The sequence below is a fragment of the Cricetulus griseus genome, chromosome 8 (genome assembly GCF_003668045.3).
Source record: "Cricetulus griseus strain 17A/GY chromosome 8, alternate assembly CriGri-PICRH-1.0, whole genome shotgun sequence".
NCBI lineage: Eukaryota > Metazoa > Chordata > Mammalia > Rodentia > Cricetidae > Cricetulus > Cricetulus griseus.
The window spans coordinates 94,841,924-94,864,934 of record NC_048601.1 but is presented as its reverse complement, the minus strand read 5'-3'; the positions used below and the strand labels follow the sequence as shown (position 1 = coordinate 94,864,934).

The window sequence follows — 23,011 nt, the reverse complement described above, 5'->3', positions numbered from 1 at the left end:
TGCAGATGACCAAGCTGGCACACCGCGTGTCAGCGCTGGAGGACCAGCAGTTCCTGATCATCCACGCCACAGCTGATGGTGAGATCGGAGCCCCGCCCCCAGGCCCCCTTGTGCTGAAGCTCCCCTGGGTGGTGACATGAGTTTGGGCAAACGTTTTGTTTTCTTCTACAGAAAAAATCCATTTCCAGCACACAGCTGAGCTCATCACACAGCTGATCAAGGGAAAGGCCAATTACAGCTTACAGGTATGGACTGCTACCTGCTAGATACTTAGAGGTGGCCCTTGCCATGGGACCAAGGCTGAGTAGTGTCCACATCAGATCATGCCAGTCCCCTTCGACTTATAACTGTTCAGATCTGTATCCAAGCCACCACCACTCCACGCCACCCTGCCCCACATTCCTCTTCTAAGCAGCGAGGGCCAAGTCAGCACTGCAGGCCCTGGCAGTGTGCTGTAGGTGTGGGGAGGGCTGCTGTCCCATTATGGGTGAGTATTGAGTCTTCTCTTTCTGACTCTCTCTGGGCAAAAGCTCCCGAGAGTGTCCCAAGCACCCCTATCCTCTGGGTCTGTGATCAAGCACTGCCCATCCCAGAACCCAAACCCATGATGGTCTTCACTGGTATTCACCCCTACCTCTTCCCAGCAATGCACAGGAATGATGCTGGAAATGTCTCTCATTTCCTTCTTGCTCTCTAGCTCCTTTGATAAAACAGTTATAACCTCATTGTCACTTAAACTTCAGGGGCAAATGGGTACCCTGTCTCCCTCAGAGAGAGCATGTCTGGTACCTCTGCATTCAGCAGCCAATGACCTGTGGCAGTCGTGTGTGGGGGGTGGGGTGGCGGGGGTTTGGATAAGGGAGAGGCTTTGTCCTGAGAGTTGTTGAATGGGGTGAAAGACTTGCTTAAGTGCACTGTACACACACCATGGCACCTGTGCTGAGGAAAGGACTCACCTGGGGCTACGCATGCCAACACAGCAGATGCCTCAAAAGTTTGCAGTCATCACAAGCTCCAGGGGAGAGCACAGGGACAGGGAACAATGCAAGAGGGGAGACATGCTGCCTTACTGCCTTCTTACATCGTCGAGGATAATGGCATCATTAAAAAAATAAAGATGAACGCTACTCTCAAAGGTGTGAAAAGGATACAGGATTCAGAATGAGACTGGGCTCAGATAAAGAAAGAGCAAGATTTCAACTCACACTTGGCTTCTGGTGCTGTGTGCATGCAGAACCCGCACAGTGCCCCTGGAGGACAGGTTGTGTAATTGCACCAGCCAGCACTAAAGAGCCCCTACCTGACACAGTCCTCCCTTGTCGCAAGCCTGTCCTTCTGCCTTCTGGTGTTGCAATATTCGTTTCTCACCAAAAAAAAGAAGGAAGGAAGGAAGGAAGGAAGGAAGGAAGGAAGGAAGGAAGGAAGGAAGGAAGGAAGGAAGGAAGGAAGGAAGGAAGGAAGGAAGGAAGGAAGGAAGGACAAAAGAGCCAGTCTCTCTTCAATTTTCCTTCCCATATAACCTGGACCCAAGACCCAGCTGAGTGGGTGTATACCAAGCCATCATGTGAGGGTTCAGAGAGGAGACAGCCTGGGCTCATTCCCATCCTGAGAACCACACTCAGCCAAAAGTCTCTCTCTCTCCCTCCCTCTCCCCCTCTCACTCACTCGCACACACTCTCTCCCTCCCTCTCATCCCCCTCTCCCTCCCTCTCCCTCCCCCTACCTCTCCTTCACCCACTCCCATCCCTACCTCATCCTCATCCTCCCTCCCTCCGCCCTCCTCTTGTGGACCCAGGTTGCAAAGTAGTACAAGCAGCTCTGCCAGGAAGTCTAAGTGGGGTGTTTTCCATTTTAGCCGATCCTTACTGCACCCACTGCTCTTGGTGAGGGGAAGACAGATGCCAAGGGAGGAGAGTTGGGGAGACTGGTCAGTTTCCATGACCTGCTGGGACTGCAAGAGCCCTCGTGCAGAAGCAGAGCTCCCCAGAGGAAAGGGGCACGGGTGCTGGGACCCCAGTGGCTAGGCATTCATCCTGCAGCTAGAATGCAGTGTGCAGAGCTCATCCTCCACGCCCCCGGAAGTCCCTTTAACAGGGGAACTGTCGAGGAGTAACCTCACTCTTCTCCCTTGACAGATATACCCGGACGAAAGCCACTACTTCCACAGCGTGGCGCTCAAGCAACATCTGTACCGGTCCATCATCAACTTCTTTGTGGAATGTTTCAGGATCCAAGACAAGTTGCCGCCAGCCACAGCAAAAGAGGACGAGGAGGAGGACTAACCATGCTTGAGACCTAAGCACAGACATGGCTCTTTTTACAACAATATGCAACTGAGGAACCCTCCCCGCCACCACCCTCTCTCCAAGGGCAGTGGAAGTGGGGGTGTCACGGCGTTCCATAGCATGTGTCTCGATACGGAAGGCCATTCGGTGGGGGCAACAAGCTCCAGGTGGAGACAAGTCACCACATAGTCTGGAACAACCCCACCTCAGCGGCTCCGCCTCCTCCTGGCCCCCAATGACTGGCACATCCCATGTCCCTCCCCCAAGGGGACAAAGTAAAGGACATATGGCAGTGAGGGCACATTCTGAGCCCAAGAAAACCAGCCCTTAAGTTCAAGCTTCGCTGTAACATTGGTCTCACCGTCTGCATTCATACACTGCATTCATGTTCTCAACTGTGAGTCCTGTCTGGCTTCCTGTCTGACAGAGCTGCGCCGTGGGAACAGGACAGCATGGTTGTCTCCGCAGTGTTCATACATGCCTGGCCCCTCTCTGTGGTTAGAAGAGCCCCCACTGTCCCTAACTGCACCCAGAAAACAGGTCTTTTATGTATAAAGTAAGACTATAGCTCTGCCCATGGTTAACCTTGTAGAATTACTTTGTATTTTTCTATGGTTTTAACTGGACACCCCACTGTCTCTGTTCCCAGACTGTCCCTCTCTGAGTATTCTTTGTCTTTGTTGCTTTGCTATGCTTTCCATGTTGTACCTGTTTGGATAAAGAGATCATTCTGGAACATCTGCTGTCTCTGTTAGACTTGGTGGAGGTGTTGCAGACACCAAGGACACAGAGCGCACAGCAGCCCTCACTAAACCTTCTTCCCCCAGTGGCCCTAGGACTTGCCTGTGGATCCACCATCCATCACATGTGTCCTTAAAACTACTGCCCTTTTCCCTCTCAATCAGTTGTCCCGTCTTTTCAGGTGACATTTGGTTAAATATCACAAGACAGAACACTGGTTCCACTCTTAGGTACACTGAGTAAGCCCTTGTCATCACCAGCCCCAGGGCTGGCACCACCCTCCTGCTCTGACAGTGACATCAGTGAGTCCCACCCCATCTCACTAGCCCTGTAAGATAACACTACTGACCAGGTGCGTGATCACCATCACCCATGTATATTTCATTTCATTGTATATAAAGCAAGAAACGTGTGTCTGGCGTTGTGCAGTCCCCTCCCCCTCCACGGCGCTAACCTTGTGCTGAGCTTGCATGCAGACACCTCTCAGGCTGATCTGGCCTCTCCAGAAGTGCTAGTTTGAAATATATCAATTGCCATCATTTCCTTTCAGGATTGTTGACAACCTGTGTATCAGTACTGATCACCCCAGTTTCCACTCCTGCTGGGGTGTCCTGAAACCCTGTCCTCGGAGATGTGTCCATGTTGATTTTTTTTTTTTATGTTTATGTTTGGGGGCTTTGGTTCTGTCCACACGAGCTTGGAGCGTTGGTTGATTCTTGTTAGGTCTGTTGGGAAAGTTGCATCCTGGGGTTTTGCATTGGTGAGAAGGGACCTCATGCTGACAGACAGACCATGTTTTCACCACTTCAACAGGCTTGGCTGACAGCAAAGCCCAGGCGATCTGAAATGGGGCGCTCTGGCTGAAAGAACATGGCGGAGGGCCACAGGGATGTGGCATGGTAGCGTTTGTCATCCATGGAATAAAACATTATTTTACCACTCAGGTTGTTTTTTTCTTACTTTCCTCCACTAATTCCCATTAGAATGTGGGCAAAGCTTCAAGACATGGTTTTTGTTTTCTTTCTTTGGAGTGTGTGTGTGTGTGTGTGTGTGGAGTCTCACAATGTAGCCCTGGCAGGCCTAGAACTCACTATGGACCTCACCAAGCTTGAACTCAGAGAGCCACCTGCCTCTGTTCCCAAATGCTGGGATTAAAGGTGTGCACCACCATGCCCAGCCTGTTTTGTTGTGTTAATGCAGAGTGGAGTTGACATTTAATTATTAGCACGCATCATACATAATAATGGTTCTTGTGGCATTGTCATACACAGATAATGCACTTTGATGGCATTCACCCACCGCCCTTTCTTGTCCCCTTACTGATGCTGAGCCCTTCCTTTTCTCAAACAGCCCCCTTCTACTTTCATGAATTTGACTAGCGGGTGCTTACATGACCATGGCTGAAGGGTTATGGGCAACATACCCGTGACTACCCCACTGAAGAAAATGCTTCCTTCTCCTCCAGCCACAAGAATTATCAGTAGCTCCTCAGGGAGGGTGGGACTTCATATGCCCCTCCCACATCCATGGTAGACGGCTGATGGGCCCAATCTTGTGCAGGTAACCACAGCGGCTGTGAGTTCCTAAGTGTAACCAGCATATCCTATGGAGGGGACAGCATTTCACAGCACTCCCCCATCCTCTGGCTCTTCTAGTCTTTCTTTCCATCTTAAGTGATGTTCCTGAAGCTTGGAGTGGATGACACACAGAGGTCCCATTTAAAGAAGAAAATGATGACCTCTTACTCTCAGTACTTTAGCCATTATGATGCCCTCTGCAAAAAAAAAAAAAAAAAAAAAAAAAAAAAAAAAAAAAAAAAAAAAAAAAAAACCTCTGACTGAAGCTGGGAGCAGCACTGGATTATGGGTATAATCATAAATACTTAGAAGGCAATTTGAGGCACTCAACATATCCATTGGCTAAACACCAGCAGTAGCTTCCCACCAGGGCCTCTGCCCTTCTCAGGCTGCTCTTGACCAGGGTTATAGTACACGAATTCCCCCTCCAGGGAAGCCAGCTCATATTCAGTCAGACAGTGGTTGGTCATCCCCATTAATAATCATGCACTGCTATACAGGTGGACACATCTTCCCTGGAAGGTTGTTAGTATATCATGCAATGGTCACAGCTGAGGAAGACTGTTGATGAATTTTCTCCTCTAGCCATCAGCATTCTGGCACTATAAAAGCTAGCCATCAAGAAGGAAGCTCCAGGGCTGGAGAGATGGCTCAGAGGTTAAGAGCACTGACTGCTCTTCCAGAGGTCCTGAGTTCAATTCCCAGCAACCACATGGTGGCTCACAACCATCTGTTATGAGATCTGGCACCCTCTTCTGGTGTGCAGATATACATAGAAGCAGAATGTTGTATACATAATAAATAAATAAATAAATAAATAAATAAATAAATAAATTCTTTTAAAAAGAAAAAAAAAAAGGAAGCTCCAACCCAGTGATGGTGGCACATGCCTTTAATCCCAACACTCAAAAGGCAGAGACAGGCAGATCTCTGTGAGTTCAAGGACAGCCTAGTCTACAAAGTGAGTTTCAAGACAGCCAGAGCTGTAACACAGAGAAACCCTGTATTGAAAAACTGAAGAAAAAAAAAGTTCCCACCCTTGTGTCCAGAAACCAAAGTGCATATATAGTGTCTTCAGCAAAACATGTTTGAAATGCTCATGGGTCTCCCAAGCTGATGCATGGAGAGCCCTAAGTACATCAAGTAAGACCCGTACAGCATTGGGCTGAGCACAGTGACTCACACCTGGCATTTCAGCACGTGGAGGCGTGAGAATGGAGTTCAAGACTGTTCTTAGATACATAACAAGTTCAAGGCCACACAAGACCCTGTACCCAGAAAAGAGGAGAGGATGGAGAGGAGAAAGGGGAAAGGATAAAGAGGGGCTGGAGAGAGAGAGAGAGAGAGAGAGAGAGAGAGAGAGAGAGAGAGAGCTCCTGTGATTAAGACCATTGGCCATTCTTCCAGAGGACAACCAGGGTTTTATTCCCAACACCCACATGGCAGCTCACAACTATTTGTAACTCCCTCTTCTGGCCTCTGTGGGCACCAGGTATGAACAGGGTTCACATATATCCAGGCAAGACACATACACAGATAAAAAATAAATTTGAGGAAAGAAGAAAGAGGATGGGAAGAAAGGGAAGGTGGGGAGGGGAGGAGCAGAGGGAAGGGGAGGGGAGGGGAGGGGAGGGGAGGGGAGTAACAAAGCATACTGCGGGGCAGCTCTGTTGAGAATAGTTGCAAAGTTAAAGGCATCAACTATGTTCAAATCCGTCACAGAAGACAAGCCCCTGCTGTAGCCAGGTAGGATGGAGAGAGCCATTCCCAGACCCTAAAAAGCAGTTTCAGTGGGCTGCAGTACTACCAACTAGAAGACTTCAGAAAAAGTGCCCAGAGGCCAATCCATCCATCCCCTGTTGTGACATCACTAAGCTACGTGTAATCACGAAGGGGGGGGGGGGCTCTCGGCACAGACTGTCCTGAGGAATAGCTGCGGTCGCCTCTGCTGCACCGGGGATGCCAAGCTGGTTCATGTGAGTCAGAGACATTCACAGACAAAGCGCTCATGATCACTAAGGCTCCCCAAAGGAGACCCTGAACTACTTATGCCCATACCAGTGTCTCTCCATCAGTGCTAAGATGCTGGGCACAGGTACATGGGAGGAGGGTCACTCTCGGAGAAACAACGTAAAGCCAAAAACTCACATCTTCACAAACCCTCCCTGTTCCTGCTTCGAGAGAGACTGAGAGACAGCAGGGGCCACACAGAATACCTCCATTAACCTGGAGCTGCCCTCTGGCACTACCTAAAGACTGACCAGGGCAGGGGCAGGAACAGGTAGGTGGAGTTTGCGTCAGTGACAGTTCCTCAAGGGGGCGGGACTACAGGCAGGCACTGTGGCCTGGAGGACATCTCACTTTTGGGTACAAAAGGTCAAATGCTTCTCGTTTGCTGTTGGGGGAAAATGCTGGAAGATGGTGTGCTAAGGCCTGGAGTGTTACAGACAGAATGGAAGCCAGAAAAGGAACTCCAACACAACAGAAAGAAAACTTCTAAAACCAGCCTACAGCAACAGGAAGGAGACTGCTGTTCTGATTCTGGCCTCCTTCTAGGTGACGGGGCTTAGATGAATTATTTAGAAACATTGGGGCTATCTCCAGCTGGGAAGCAGAAATTATAATACTCAAAACTGGGGCAAGGTTGTGCATGGACTCCTGTGTCATCTGAGTGTCACTTGTTATCATGCCCCCTGTGGGCACCCTCTGCAATCTCCTGAAGCACCTGTTGGGAGGCCTCTGAGACCCAGGGACTGGGCCATATGGGACCCCAGCTTCCTAAGCTACAACTCTTTGTACCATGATCAAGTGTGCAGGATGTTGTTCCCACAGTAGGTACACGGCAACCTAGGAAACACAGAGTCTGCTCCTGGCAGCCTAGAAGAGTCAAGGAGCAGACTTACAGCACAATAGACAGACTTTTACAAACTAAAAATGAAAGCATGAGGAGGGATAGGGTGCTGTCAAGGAACCCCCAAAAAGATAATGTTTAAGCCAAGACTGAGGTCAGATGGTCAGCAAAAACACTTAGGAAGGGGGTGACAGCAGAGAGCCTCTAGCTCAAGAACACCAGTGTTGTCAGGATGAGGAGGAGGCCAAGATGGAGGCAGGAAAACATCCTGGCCAGTTGAAATCCGTCAAGGACATCTACCACAGCTCCCTCTCACCTCAAGGGCCAGCACATGATGGGCAATGTACTGTGTATGTTTATTTTATTGATTGTTAAATAAAATACTGTTTGGCCAATGAGACAGCAAGTTAGACGGGACTAGGAGTCAAAGAGGATTCTGGGAAATGTAGTAGAGAAGTGGTGATCCAGGCAGGAAGTGACATAGCAAGGAGACTCATATTTAAGTGAAGGAGAAACAGGAAGGGCCCCCTTTTTCCCTTCTCCTCCTCCAGTGGCAGGATGTGATCCACCGGCAAGGAGGGATGCCAATAAGGCGTCCGATAAGATAAGTCTTATAAAATATATAGGTTTATGATAATTAAGACTGAGCTAGCAGATGAGAATCCTAGTCATTGGCCAAGCAGCATTGAACCTAATACAAGTTTCTGTGTATTCATTTGGGCCTAACTTGGGCAGGTGGCTGGCATAGAGCACACATGTGGCCTTGGGGCTGGGTGGCTTTTGGCAGAAAGATTTATCGTAACAAGCAGGGACCATTCTGGTGGACTCACCCAGGTGGCATGGGTGTGACATTCACACCAAACAAGACTGCTGGGGTCCAGGAGGTCCAGGTCTGGCATTGCTGCTGAAGGGTCACTCTGGCCATCTCAGCATGGCCATGCTGCCCCTAGCCCCAACCCTCTTCCTGCTGCCCCCAAAAAGTCTGGAGTCACACACACACACACACACACACACACACACACACACACACACACACACTGGCTCAGCCACTGAACTAAAGCATTAGACAGAATCCCTACTACCAGTCCCCAAGAAGTTTTCTGGGATCCCCTCAAAGTTCACATGCTGTGAGGGCCCTTACCACACTGGGAGTGTGACCATGTGACCAACCATGCATGTTAGATGAGGCAGTATTCAGAAAAGGCTTCCCCCTTCCTTCTCTCTCCTTCTCCCTCTTCGACTGGCTCTTGTCACTTAATCTGGATAACTTAGCTGCCATCTTGTGAGGACATCCCCACAGTCAAGTCCCTGATGGTTAAGAGACACATAGACACAGGAGTGAACTTGAACATGGGTTCTCCAGCTCCGTGGCACTGTGAAAGGCTACAGTCCCTGGTACCAGCTTGATGCAGTCATAAGAGACCCTTAGCTGGAGACACATGGGGGTGAAGCAGATGTCCAACACTCACACTAGATGACAAATACAGGCTGTTCTGAACCAGCAAGTGTCAGGGCCACACTAGCACAGTACAGGAAAACAGTATCTGAGTCCTTGATCTGGTCCCAAGATACCAGAGGTCTTGCCTACTGGGGACCTTCCATGTGTGTGGAACACTGCCTCTGGGGGACAGTGGGGAAAACCCTATGGCTTCCATGTCTCACCCTTGAGTTGCAGGCAGTTTCTCCTGTGTCAGGCAGAGTCACACAAGCCAGCAAAGGCCTTGACATTCAATTTTATAAAATGGCTAAACATATCTTAATGGCAGGCTGGGGCTGCTCCATATCAGATAATGGAATCTCACAGCTCTGGTGCTGATCCGACAGCTGCCAGCAGCCACAGAGCCAGACACATGGTAGCCAGGCACCGTCTATATCTTCAGTGTAAAGTAAAGCCAGGGACTCCCAAGGTCGCCTACCCTGACATGCTATAGCTAAGCTGGCTGTGATGTACCCTGCTTGCTAACTGGTATTTCTCCATCCAGACTGAATTCTCAGTGGGCCCCAGAAACAATGTCACACATGACTGTCACAGAAAAGGGAGTGACCAAGGCAAGCTAACTGCTCTGCTCCACCTGTGTCTTGTCCTCAGCCAGAAGCAGGAAATGTCTATAAACAACGTATCGATTCCACTAACTCCCGAAATCCATAGCAGTAGCCACCACGGTTACTCATCACTATCCTGAGTACAGACTCCAGCTAATGCTTGTGGCTTCAAAAAACCACACGGAACAGGGAACCAACCCCAGGAGACAGAGCAATCCCTGTGGAGACACGAGGATGGGCATCCCCCTGCAGACCACTACTGTCACCCTCGGGGCCTAGAGGATAGTCAGCTAAGCCTCAGCCAGTTCTTACAGTGGGCAGAGCTGCCCCAAAAGTCTGTTTGCCAAGAAAAGTCCCTCCACGTGCCCTGTCTATGATAGCACCCCTGGTCTTTGAGAGCGGGGGACATGTAATCAGATGAGTGCACACATAGTCAGCAGACAGCGGGCCCAAGTTCTTCACGGCAGGCTCCCACCCAGGAAAGTGAGTGATCTACGTGCCCGAGCCTCCAGCACTGGAACGGCACATGGACCATGGTCAGTCGACATCTGCCCTGGAGTTTGCTCACTGGTATAAAGTGCCTTCCAGAAAGGAAACAACCCTTTCTAGGGCCAGTGAGATGACCCAGCAGGTAAAGGCACCAAGGGCTGCCAAGCCTGATGACATAAGTTTAATCTCCTAGACTCACATGGTGACAGGAGAGAACTGACTCCCAAAGTTATCCTCTGATGACACATACATGTGCACATACTAAATAAACAAAACTCCCCACACAGGATGACCAGAGAGCCTGTCGGGGTCTGGAAGTTTGCAGTCTGCTAAGAATCATTGCTTCACCCCTATGAGCCTCCTGGATGAACCCTCTGAGATGCTTGCTCTAGTAGAACCTGCTGAAAAGGCCAGAGCCCAGTGTCCTAATAGGGACTTAAAGTGAACTGCCAGTAGGTGGTGAGTTGGACCTCTCCACTCCTGGGTCACAGCCCCATGCTCGAGCATCTCTGTCTCATCTTCATGATGAAATATGAACATGCTGTCCATATTAATGGTTGCCCAGGAGCAACCATTAATGTAAGCAACATGGAGACTCAGTAAGAAACAGCGTCTGAGCATTTGAGAGGCAGAGAGGCTGATAGCAAAGTGGGGGCAGGAGAAGCATCCAGAGAGGCTTCCCATCATTCCAGAGTCAAGAAACTGCCTAAGGCCCTGAGTGTCACCTCCTACCTGCACTGGCCACCTTGCCCTCCTACAGGTCTCCTGGACCAAGCTCCAGGCCAGATCCCCAGCTCTCCTGCATGGCACAGCTCCTGCTGTAGATTCTTGATGTCTGGAACCACAAGGTCACAGTTTTGGAAGAAGCCACTTACCCCATCCTGCCAGCTCCCTCCTCAGACCATGCTACCATATCCTAGACCTTCAGTTTTCCAACCTATTTTCCTCCCTTCCTCCTTGGGCCATCCCAAGGCTCTGGAGCCCTGCCCTCCATCAAACCAGTCAAAGACCATCCTGAGATGGGATGGATACTCATGGTGTCCAGCAGAAAGGCAAAGCCACATAACCCTGCTGAAGGTCCATGGCAAAATGAGATCTTTATCAAATATCGGAACCAACTTTCTCCTTGGCAGATGATAATCCAAACGTGATGGCTGCGCTGGAGAGATGGCTCAGCACGTAAGAGCACTCACTGCTCTTGTGAGTTCAACTCCCCATACCACATAATAGCTGTGGTATTTTGAATGAAGATGGCACCTATAGGCTCCTGTATTTGCATGCTTAGTCCCCAGTTGAACTGTTTGGGAAGGATTAGGAGGTGTGGCCTTGCTGGAGTAGGCGTGCCACTGGGGGTGGGCTTTGAGGTTTCAAAAGCCCACACCAGGACCAGTATCTGTCTCTCTGTCTCTCTTTCTACCTGCTGCCTGCAGACGTAGCTCTCAGCTACTACTCCAGCATCATGCCTGTCTGTTTCTCCATATGATGGTAATGAACTAACCCTCTGAAACTGTAAGCCAGGCCCAGTTAAATGCTTTTTTTTATAGGAGTTGCCATGGTCATGGTGTCTCTTCACAGCAACAGAGCACTACGACAGTGGTTCACAACCGTCCAGTTCGAGGGAATCCACCACCCTCTTCTGACCTCCAAGAGCAAATGCAAAGTGCATACATGTACACACAGGCAAAACACCCATGCACATAAAATAAATAAACCTAAAAAAGATTTTTAAAAAATTCTGCTGGTTAAGCTTGGGTCTGGGAGCCTCAACCTGCACAGCTGAGACCAAGAAGCTGGGGCTGGCTGGAGTGGTTCCTGAGCCCAGGCTGCACACTCAGGGCACTGAGCCTCAGTGGTGACAGCAGGCTGCACACTCAGGGCACTGAGCCTCAGTGGTGACAGCAGGCTGCACACTCAGGGCACTGAGCCTCAGTGGTGACAGCAGGCTGCACACTCAGGGCACTGAGCCTCAGTGGTGACAGCAGGCTCCACACTCAGGGCACTGAGCCCTCAGTGGTGACAGCAGGCTCCACACTCAGGGCACTGAGCCCTCAGTGGTGACAGCAGGCTCCACACTCAGGGCACTGAGCCCTCAGTGGTGACAGCAGGCTCCACACTCAGGGCACTGAGCCCTCAGTGGTGACATCAGGCTGCACACTCAGGGCACTGAGCCCTCAGTGGTCATGGTTAGACACAGATTCCCTGCTGTTTTTCTTCTTGTGAACGGCTTCTTCCTTTTGGAAGCACAGGAATGTTTCATGTAAAGAGGAACATTATGGGCCTGATAAGTTCACACTGCTGAAACCTGACAAAGGGCCCAAGAGGTTTGGGGTACCTGAGGCCCAACAGCAAAGGGTAGCAGCTGGGTGGAGGCCAGCCAAGCCCAGGGCAGAACAAACTCAGGGCCAGAGGTTCTAGGGTACAATCCATGTAGAGATTGGCACTGGCATGGCTTCCTCTGCTACCCATCTTGGTGTAGAGTACCCAAGGCCTGCAGCCTAGGCATGCATGAGGGCTCAGCAACTGTGCTGGCTAATCAGCTTGGCACAGGCTAGAGGCATCAGAGAGAAGGGAACCTCAGTTGAGAAAAATGAGTCCAAAGATCAGACTATATGCAAACCTGTAGAGAATTTTCTTAATTAGTGATTGATGTGGGCAGGACTAGCCCATTGTGGGTGGGGCCACCCTTGGGCTATTGGTTCTGGGTTCTGTAAGAAAAGGCTGAGCAAATCATGGGGATAAACCCAATAAGCAGCACCCTTTCCATCTCTGCGTCAGCTCCCGTCTCCAGGTTCCTGCCCTGTTTAAGTTCCTGTCCTGACTTCCTTAAGTGATAGATGTGAAAGTGTAAGCCAAATAAACCCTTTCCTTCCAGCTTGCCTTTGGTCATGGTGTTTCATCACAGCAATAGTAACCTGCCAGGGTCATCAAGGTCCTTTTGCCCACGGGGATGTTAATCACACAGAGGTGCGTCCTCAAGGGGAGAATTAGCTGTTTTCTGCCCGGAAGGCTGGGTGAGACCTTTTTGCTGTCCTCGGAAGCAGACCTCACCCGGAATGCTTACCCCAGACTCGCCCCTCCCTAGAATGTTGTCTTCAGCTCCCAGTTAGTAGAGCCCATCATTGGGATCATGCCACCTGTTCTTTATAGCCTGCTGACCGATGTGCTATCTCAGCCCAAGACCACACTAGGTTCTAAGCCCTGTAGCTACAGAGCCCACCCTCATGGTCACACGTACTTTTCAACGTTGTTTCTACGTAGTCATACCTTAAGCTTTATTGTGCAGCTGGGGTGGGAATGACTATTGCCTGGAAACTCCTTCACAAATTGTACTGCTATAAATACGCTGACGATGGACCATCTGGCGTCAGACTCCACAAGTCTGATCCAGGTTAGCAAAGTCAGTCTGAACAGAGTGTTCTTTCTCACCTCGAGGTTTGCTTCCCTGCCTGGACACCTGCAGGGTTCCCCTCAGCAACCCAAACTATGACAACCTATAAGACCCTGGAGGTGGGCAGAGAAAACACTGCCCTGTCATTCTGGACACCTCATCAGGGATGTGCCCATTTCAAATCAACACTGACTATCTCAGCCCCTGGGTGGAATGGGTCCGTCTGTGACCTGAAGAAGAGAAGGACTCATGACCGGGTCCCAGTCACAGTGAACTGGAAGGATACTGTCCAACACAGGGAGCCCTGGGTCATCAGATGGGCTGTGAGTCCCACTCTGCTCCATCCCCTGTAAAGTGACCAGCTGTGCCTCCCCACCATGTTTATTGTTCTTTGCATCCAAGGAAGGGGCTCACCACCTCACAGTAGCCTATGCTACAGAGAGGGCCTGGAGACGAGTACGGGATCAGGTAGCCAGAAGCAGGTGCCTCAGGTTGGTCTGCACAGACAGAGGCCAAAGTTCCGAGGGTCTGAGAACGCTGCTGGCAGGTAGCCAGCATCCCAGGCTTGTCAGGAATGCAGAGCGAGCATCTGGTTTGGGGCCCAGGAGCTGTCCAGCATGGATACTGGTGAAGCGTTAGGGTGGCAGACAACCTGTCATCTGAGATTGGCCAGCAGGTGGCAGCAAAGGCCACACTCTGAGCCGGTCTCACAGGTGTGTTAGGAACAGACAGAGGTGGTCCCAGGGCAAGGACATCTAGTTTCTAGGAACCCCTGTGGCAGAGCTATGGAGGAGAATTCTGAGACTGTGCCCCCCCCACACACACACATACAAATGAGTACACTTTCTTTGCTAAAGCAGGGACCAGAAACCAAGGCTCCTTGGGAGTAAGAGATAGGTCTCAGGCAAGCTTTGGATCTGATGTCCTCTGGTCGGGTATGAGCACAGTGCTGGGGAGCTGGGATGCAGCCTGAGACCTGTGGTCCTGCCATCTCCATCTCAGGAGATCAGTGGAGGCTCTGATGCCAGTCAGTGCTTGGGAACCTGTACTGAGATCTGCACTTGAGTTCTGCCAGCTGTGGCAGGACACTGAAGAGGCAAAGGCTTCACACAGACACAGATCCTGGCAAGCAGCAGCCAGGGCAGAGAAGCGGCCATATCTGCCTAGTCTCTTGTCTATCACAGCAAAGCACAGCATGTCTGTGTCTGGGCTAAACCTGCAGAAAGCTGTTTCCTACAGTGCTGGAGGCTGAAGTCCAAGGCCAAGTTGTGGGTAGGGCAGGCTTCTCCTGTGACCTCACTTCCTGGCTTGCAGTATCCACCACCCCCTGTACTCTTACACGGCTATCTCTCCATGTGTTACCACCTCTTCTCCAGGTCCCGGTTAGAGCTGGGTGTTGTGGTACATGTGTAGCACGCAGGAGACAAAACCAAGAGGATCACAAGTTCAAAGCCAGCCTTGGCTACATAGTTAGAAAGTGGGGAGATGCTGTAGGAAAAGCAAAAACAGATAGAATTGGACCAGACTAGGCCCAACACGACCTCTTTAGCATAACTCCGTTGCTGGCGACCTCTCTCTGTGGAATACAGCCCCATTCTGAGGAGCTAGACAAGGACTCAGCATAGAGATGAGAAACATGAGTGATCTGATTGCAGACACCAGGCTTTGCTCGGACAAGGGTTACTGGGAGGGCTGAGGACCAGGATGGCATGTGCTTACTAGGAGATAGACCTCCAAGCTCCAAGAAGGGTGAGCGGGCAGGCTTGATGGATGGTCTGGCTGCCCTCAGGCCACACCTAAAAGTAGTCCCTCCCCTACTTTTCTTACTTTTTACAAAGGGGGTTCCAGAAGGCTCTGTTGAGTCCCACTTGGCTATGTTTAGTCCCAAATTAATCTTTCTGGAACGGTATGACAGGCTTTTTCTTTTAAGCCACCAACCAGCTCCCAAATCATGACTTATAATTAGTTTTGAATGCTCAGCCTAGCTTAGGCCTGGCTAGCTCTTTTAACTTAAATTAACCTGTTTCTTTTCATCTACCTTTTGTCTCAGGGCCTATTACCTTTCCTAAGTCTGTGTATCTTACTTTCACTGCTTCTCTCTGGCTGGCTGGCTGATGGCTGGGTCTGGCTTCTGGCTTCTGGCTTCTGGCTTCTGGCTTCCGGCTTCTGGCCCCAGCTGTGTCCCTCACTCTCTCTTCCTCCTTTTTCCTCTCAAGCTTAGAGTTCACCTCCTCTTTATTCTCTCTGCCTGCTAGCCTCACCTATCCTTTCTCTGCCTCGCTATTGATTATTCAGCTTTTTATTAGACCAATCAGGTGGCTTAGGCAGGCAAGGTGAAACAGATGCTACACATCCTTACATTATTAAACAGATGCGGCATAAACGAAAGTAACACACCTTTACACAGTTAAAGTAATTTTCTGCAGCATAAACACATGTAACACATCTTTGCCTCATTAAAATAAGGTTCCAGGGGGCTGGAGAGACGGCGCAGAGGTTAAGAGCACTGACTGCTCTTCCAGAGGACCTGAGTTCAATTCCCAGCAACCACATGGTGGCTCACAACCATCCATTATGAGATCTGGTGCTCTCTGCTGGTGTGCAGATATACATGGAAGCAGAATGTTGTATACATAATAAATAAACAAATAAATAAAATCTTTAAAATAAAATAAGGTTCCACGACAGAATGGTTTTTATTTCATTCCCTCCAAAACTAGAACGACTCATTATTGATCATTTTAGTTCAAAATATTTTGAGCAAATGCCTCCCAAACATTTGGGATTTGGGATACACTCTTCTACTGCTGCTTGGAACTGTTAACCGCAAAGGCTGTGGCTTGAAATAAAACAAAACCCCATTCCCTTACAGTTCTGTAATCAGAAGGTTGGCTGGGTCTTACTAGACAGAAACCAAGAAGTCATCCCTCAGCATGGTAGTGAATACCTTTAACTCCAGCCCTTGGGAGGCTGAGGCAGGAGGATCACAAGTTTGAAGAAAAGCTGGCCTATATAGTGAGTTCCTGTTTCAAACAAAGAAAAAAATGTAGAGGTCCATAGTCTGCCGAGATACCAGGAGCAGCCGTCAGTTAGTGCTGGCCATCACTCCTCAAACCTGAAGTCCTCATGTTCCGGCTGGCTGGGGTGGATGTGTTTCATGGTTTGGTACAGCATCCAGACACTAACACTTGGACCCCTTTCCTGGGCCTCACAGGGTCAGACAGGACCACCTGAATAACCCAGGATAAACTCACCATTTCAAGGACTTAGCCTTCACTATGCATGCCTGTGAGTCCATACGCCACTGATGCCATGTGGCAGCCATTGGTTCTAGGGAATAAACTCAGACATTCCCGCAAGCTAGTCTGCCACCCACAGAAGGTCTAACCTATCTCTGAGGCTTTACCAAAGTAGAGGAGAGGAGAACTCAGATTGCAACAGACAACTAACTGCATGCCTCCCAGGGCCCGTTCCAGCCTACCAGAGAGAGCACAGAAAACAAGCAGCAGTGGGGGAGGGGGCACTTGGAAGGTTTAGGGAAGGCTTCACAAGACTCGGCATTCAGAAAAGCCTGTCACATAGGAACTGGGCATTTTGATTAGAATTAGCCAAAGAGGCAGAGGAGTGGCTGAGTGGTAGGAAAGGTGGAGGGGGTGTGTCACAAGTGAGATCTGACTGGAGGACACACAGAATCTTATTTCAGGGAAACTGCTTATGAGCTGGAGGGGGGAAACTCTGGCGTGAAGGACGGAATTCCTGTTAACACTGATGAGGGAAGCACTGAGGTGTTGATAATGGGAGTCATTGGCACTGGAGTAGGTACAGTGAACAAGGGCGGGCAGCAAGCACAAAAGGGGGCCTGAAAGCCTGGGGTGGAGGTGGAGGGTGGGGGGCAGAAACTCCCCAAGAACAGACTCTCCATCGGCTTCCAGCATAAGAACTTTAATACTTATTTTTTCTTCATTCAACACAAATCCCATGTGAGTGCTTTGTGGAGTGGAGCTGTGCTCACATAGAAGGAACCTGGGATAGTTCGCTTTTGATGAACACTTTTCCACTTTCCAGTCAAAATATTTAAAGGAAGTATATAACGTGTGTCGCCTACTAGGAACTTTACTACACAACTGAAGCCCTTTTTTAAACTGTCAAATACCTGCTGGCGGTGTGTGATAATGTTTCCTGACATCCCAGACTCCTAGAGAGCCACGGTGTTCCTTGTTTCCAAACCAAGCACCCACACGAGCCACATGCTGCCATGTAGGCAGAAGCAGTTTTGACTTAGGACACAATGAGGCCATCCTGAAACGGCCTGGACACATCAGGAGCACGGTTACTCACCTTCCTTCTACTACTATTGGCCAGTGCTGGAAAACATAGAATTAGAAGTGACACAGTACACTCGAGGTGACTGTTCACCATCTTCAAATGTAACTAGAATTTTTGTTTGTTTGTTTGTTTTGGATTTTTCCGAAAGACAGGGTTTCTCTGTATAACTTTGGAGCCTATCCTAGAACTCGCTCTGTAGACCAGGCTGGCTTCGAACTCACAGAGATCCACCTGTCTCTGCCTCCGGAATACTGGAATTAAAGGTGTGCATCACCAACGCCTGGCCAACCAGATGTATTTAAAAAAAAGAAGTGACAGTACATTCATAGTGACTGTCCCTCATCTTCAAATGTAAAAAGATGTACTTATTATCACTGAGCACTAAAATGTGCCTGGGATAGAAATTGAAGCTTGGATGTTACAAAGTTAGTTAAAAATAGACACACTCAATTATCAGAAAATACTTAGCTATATTTTAAACAATGTGGGCAAAATACAAAACTTTTACTTATGTATTTATTGAGACAGAATCTCGTCACATAACCCTGGAGAGCCCAGGACCGGCTATGCAGAACAGCCTGACCTTGAACTTGTGATCTGTATCTCAGCTTCCCAGCTTCTGGCACTACAGGTGTGCAGTTTTGGCTAAATTTTTAAAAATTCTGACGATATGTAACTGAGACAGTGTTCATGGATATACCGGTTACATTATAAAACAAAACACTACAATTAAACATTATGGCTACTGAAACTTCTTAAGCCTGTAGGTGGCTCATGTTCTAAACACCTATTCAGACAAGGTAGGAATTGATGCAACTTTCTTCCTCAAGAAACACCACTTTCTCACTGACTTCATAAGAAGCCGTTTATTTATCATCTTTTCACCCCCCCCCAAACCCACCCATGGTTAAACTTTGTGAGCCAGTTGGCTCTAGGCAGTTCCTGGAGTTAGGAGGGCTTATTTCTTGGCAGCTTTTGGAGGAGTTGTTAATTGAAAGGTTAATCAAGCCAGTCATACTTCTATGTTAGTTAAATAAACGTCCTGTCTCCTGCACAGGTGGCAGATGTGTGACATTCCAAGGTGACATACACCTTCTTCTGGGGTCTAAGACAGGGCAGCATGTGGGCATGCTGGCAAATCAGATTATCCCCATGTCCAGTCTTCTGCTCACCTAGGTTTCCACACTTGAGTGTTTCATAGTAATAAACGACCAGATCAAAGGCCAGCTCTGTGGTGAGCTTCTGAAGTTGCTTAGACAGAGACACAAACTTCAGAGCAGACATGCCAAGACAGTCTGTGAAGACCCCGCCAGCTTTGACCAAAGCTGCCACTAGGAATGTCTCAGATAGTTCAACAGAAGAGTCTTTCTACAGATAACTATACAAACCAGGCCCATGCAAAGACACATCAGGTCACCAAGAAGTCACCAGAGATCAGGACTAGCAAGGAAACAGGCGGAAGACTCTGGTCCGTCCTGTAAAACGTGGCACTGTATGGTGACAACCAACACAGAGCACTATCTCTGCCATGTTTTGAGGTACAACCTCAGTACATCGGGGCAGGCTGTGCCCAGCCAGGGGACAGGCTCATAGTTTTCAAGTAGTGATTGCCAAGGCTTCCACTCACTTCCTGGAGCCCACTTAACACACCAGTGAAGGGTGGTTGCTTATGTAATACCACCAAAACTTATTTCTTCGGGACGAAAGTTACTTCAAAAACTCTGCTGTCTGCCAAGGGCCATGTCTGGGTCTGTGTTCCTGCTGCAACTGGCATCTGTGATATGTCCATGGCCGTGTTACCACAGGGGGTCACAGGAACAATACATGTTGAAATATGAAGGCTGTGCTGAGCTGGCTCTGGCCCTCAAAGAGCCAGACCTGCTCCTCACTGGACACTGCTGCAGGAGAGATGGCCCCACCCCTCACCATAGGCATAGGAGAGCTTGATGGCATGGGCATAGGAGAGCTGGCTCTGCCCCTCGCCTGAGAGAGTGGTACCAGTGGCCCAGACCAACCAGGTCAGATACCACCCAGACTCACATCCTGGGCCTGGGTTGGCCCACCTGTTAGTATTCCGGCATTTATACTGGCTTGTCCTTGGGGTTCTGACAGGATTCGCCCTCAGCTGCAGCCGCTAAGAGCACCACCTGTGCACATTCACTATGTTCCCTTCTAAAAAGGGCCCTGCCCACCTCCCATCCTTCTCTCTCTTCTCTCTCCTGCTGCTCCTGTCTCCAGACGCCAGTCTCCACCCTTCCCTTTCCCTAATAAAAAACCCTCTGCTTGACCCCTGTGGCATGGCTTTCTCTCACACACCACTTTTCTTAAATTACACCACCACCCTAACATCTATGACTTGCTGGAGTGCATGAGGGGTCTGGTCCTGTGGAATAGTAACTACAAGATCTCCATGACTTGGGACAACAACAGAATATCCCGGAGTTTAGTGAGGATCCAATGATGACCCTGTGGCAGAGGCCTTGAACCAGACCGATGAATGATTCATTGCAATGAACACTTTGCATGTGGGGCTGAATGGACAAAAGGATATATACACGATACATAACAGCTCCTCATACCATGCAACACGATAAATAAATGACCCGGGGACAGATATCGGGGTTCAAGCTTCAAGCTGAAGACCAGAAAAGCAAAGCAGCTGGTCACTAGTTTACTCTACCTCAGACTGAAAGGCAATCCTAGCTCCACCAAAACTCAGACTGCTGCTCTCCTCAGCACGGCTGGAGAATACTGAGACTTCAGTGTCTTATCCTCAGCGTGGCTGGAAAACGAATGCCTGATCTGAGACCCTGCTCCTGTTCTATACACCTCCCCAATGCTGGGATTAAAGGCGTGCGATCCCAGGTGCTGGGATCAAAGGCATGAGCTGTTACTCTTTACTCTTGTGTATGCCACGGTGGCCTTGAACTCAGAGAGATCCATCTAACTCTTAATCCCGAGTCCTGGGATTAAAGGTGTGTACCACCACTGCCTGATCTCTATAACTTGAGGCTTATTTTGCTTTCTGAATATTCAGGCAAGCTTTAATAAATCATAAATAATGTCACCACAATGCCACTGGGATGAATGAAGAGGAGCTGGAAAGATGGAGGAGCAATGTGGATTTCTGGTTTGGTTGGTTTAGTTTTTAATTAATTGTTTTGGGGGGGGTGGTTCTTTAGTAGGACATGCTGCAAGGGTGAGGGACAGATATGGAGGGACTGAGAGCTGAGCAGGACTGGGGTACATGGTGTGAAATTTCCAAAGAATCAATAAAGAATTATGTTAAACTCTGCCATGAAATTTCTCAAAATGACATCTAGTTTGATGAAAGTCATTTAAGTTATGCAAAGAATACAAAATTACAAATAATCACTCAATTCTTGGTTCAAAAGTACATTTATTTAAATGTGAGCAAGTTATCAATATAAAAGAAAAGTGTAAGAAATAAAAATAATCAAAGTACAAAACATCTCAAATCTTTAACATCCATAATTTAGACAGCAAAGTCTTTATTTACATAATTTATTTGTAGATGAAATTTCATACAGTTTTCTGAAAACACATAAAAACCTGGCAAATTAATCAGAGGACTTAATGTGGGCTCTTAGGCATATAATACAAAACATAATTTATGTTTCCTAGAATAAGATCACACATCTTAACACGATGCAGTCAGTTATTACATCTGTCTTCCTGGTAGAGGCTTCTCCCTAAGGCAGAGCTGGAAAACACGCCCTCTGCAGGGAGGGAGGCCTGGTGTGCACGCTGCCAGCAGCGACCCTGTGCTCCAGGCTCCAGGCTCACAGCACACAAGAGGCTGTCAGTTAAATTTATATGTAGTCTTGTTGAGGAAAACGGTTTTCACACACAAGGTAGCAGGGTCCCATCCAGCCAGAGTCCCCATGGGAAAGAGGCAGTTCTAGTGACCACCTCCGTCTGCATTCAAGACAGTCAGCCCCACTGCACACTTCCGTACCCAGGTCTTAGGAAACTCCCCCACACACTCTACCTGACACAAGGTTCAGAGCTAAAGCCCAATCCAATACACACTCCTGATGTTCCAAAAGCTACCACAAAAACATGTCCTCAAGAGGGCTGTCACCCTAACGTCTTCTGTGGGCAACTTTTAGGCTCGCAGTGGTTCTCAACCTTCCTAATGCTAAGACCTTTAACACAGTAGTTCTTCATGATGTGGTTACCCCAATCATAAAATTATTTAGTTGCTACTTCCTAACTGTAATTTTGCTACTGCTATGAATCATAATGTAAATATCTGACATGCGATCCCTGTGAAAGGATCATTTGACCCTCCCAGGGGTGGTGACTCACAGGTGGAGAACCACTGGAAAGTAAGCTTGGGGCCGTTGTTCTCTGGGAACAGCCTGCAGCAGACACAGAGGACATGCTGCATAGACCAGACACTGCAGCACTCACTGCCCCCAGCTCGGTGGCTACCCAGGAGGCTCCCTGCCAGAGCCCTCACTTTGTCCCCAGTGCCACCTAGCTGAGTCTTCTAGCCCGTATTTTACTAAGCTCTCTGAGGCCAAGAGCAAGTGTTTGGTGAATGCACTCAGCTGGTGACACCACACAGCTTAAGGACCAAGGGTGATGTCACTCTGACCTGGCTGCAAAACATGAAACATGGGGGCTGATCACACACTAAAGTACCTGCCTCAGCTGGGCATGGTGGCCCATGCCTGCAATGCTCACGGCAGCACTCAAGGACAAAGCAGGAGGGTTGCTGTGAGGTTGAAGCCAGGCTGGGATACAGTGCCAGGCCAGGCTGCAACAGAGTGAAACCCCTCTGAAACTAATACTGTTTTAGATGTTCTGACACAGACTGTAAACTGTCCGACAGGCCTCACTTATTCTCTGAGAGCCCGAAGAGCCTTTAGCCATTCACTTACCCAGTCACATCTGTCATTCACACAATGCTCCTACCCAGCTCTGCCATTGCCCACCTCACAGCTGTGGAGTGTAGAACACACCTCTCAAGCACTGGCTTGAATCATTTTCTATGGGGTGTAACTGTCAAATCCTCGAACACCTAAATAAGCCAGAAGGGTCCTTAGTTTGTCACCTGTTGACAGCTCTCAAAAGGGCTGCTGACTGCACATTCTGTAACAGCAAGGAAAAGGTGACAAGAACCGTGGTGTCCCCTTTTCAAACTGCAAATACACCGTCATCCTTGCCTGTCCCCACTATGCAAAGGATATGATTCGTAGTCCAGTGTCTGTGTGAGCACTCCCGTCAGAACAAACTCCGCATTATGAACATCTGAATGGAACAGAACCAAAACCGTTAGGAC

General features: G+C 49.1%; 2 protein-coding genes across 2 annotated transcripts in view; one reads left to right on the top strand and one right to left on the bottom strand.

Annotated features, from left to right (window-relative positions):
• The window catches only part of Dpp6 (dipeptidyl peptidase like 6), a 652,844-nt gene extending 650,562 nt beyond the window's left edge, over window positions 1-2,282 (top strand). Inside the window, exons 24-26 of the mRNA XM_035448706.1 lie at window positions 6-78; window positions 172-245; window positions 2,136-2,282. Of these exons, the coding sequence (XP_035304597.1) occupies window positions 6-78; window positions 172-245; window positions 2,136-2,282 (294 nt within the window). The remainder of the gene's footprint in view (window positions 1-5; window positions 79-171; window positions 246-2,135) is intronic.
• Window positions 2,283-21,545: 19,263 nt separating this feature from the next.
• Paxip1 (PAX interacting protein 1) overlaps window positions 21,546-23,011 on the bottom strand; it is a 46,262-nt gene continuing 44,796 nt past the window's right edge. Inside the window, exon 21 of the mRNA XM_035449057.1 lies at window positions 21,546-22,980. Coding sequence (XP_035304948.1) covers window positions 22,886-22,980 — 95 coding nt within the window. The 3' untranslated portion in view covers window positions 21,546-22,885. The remainder of the gene's footprint in view (window positions 22,981-23,011) is intronic.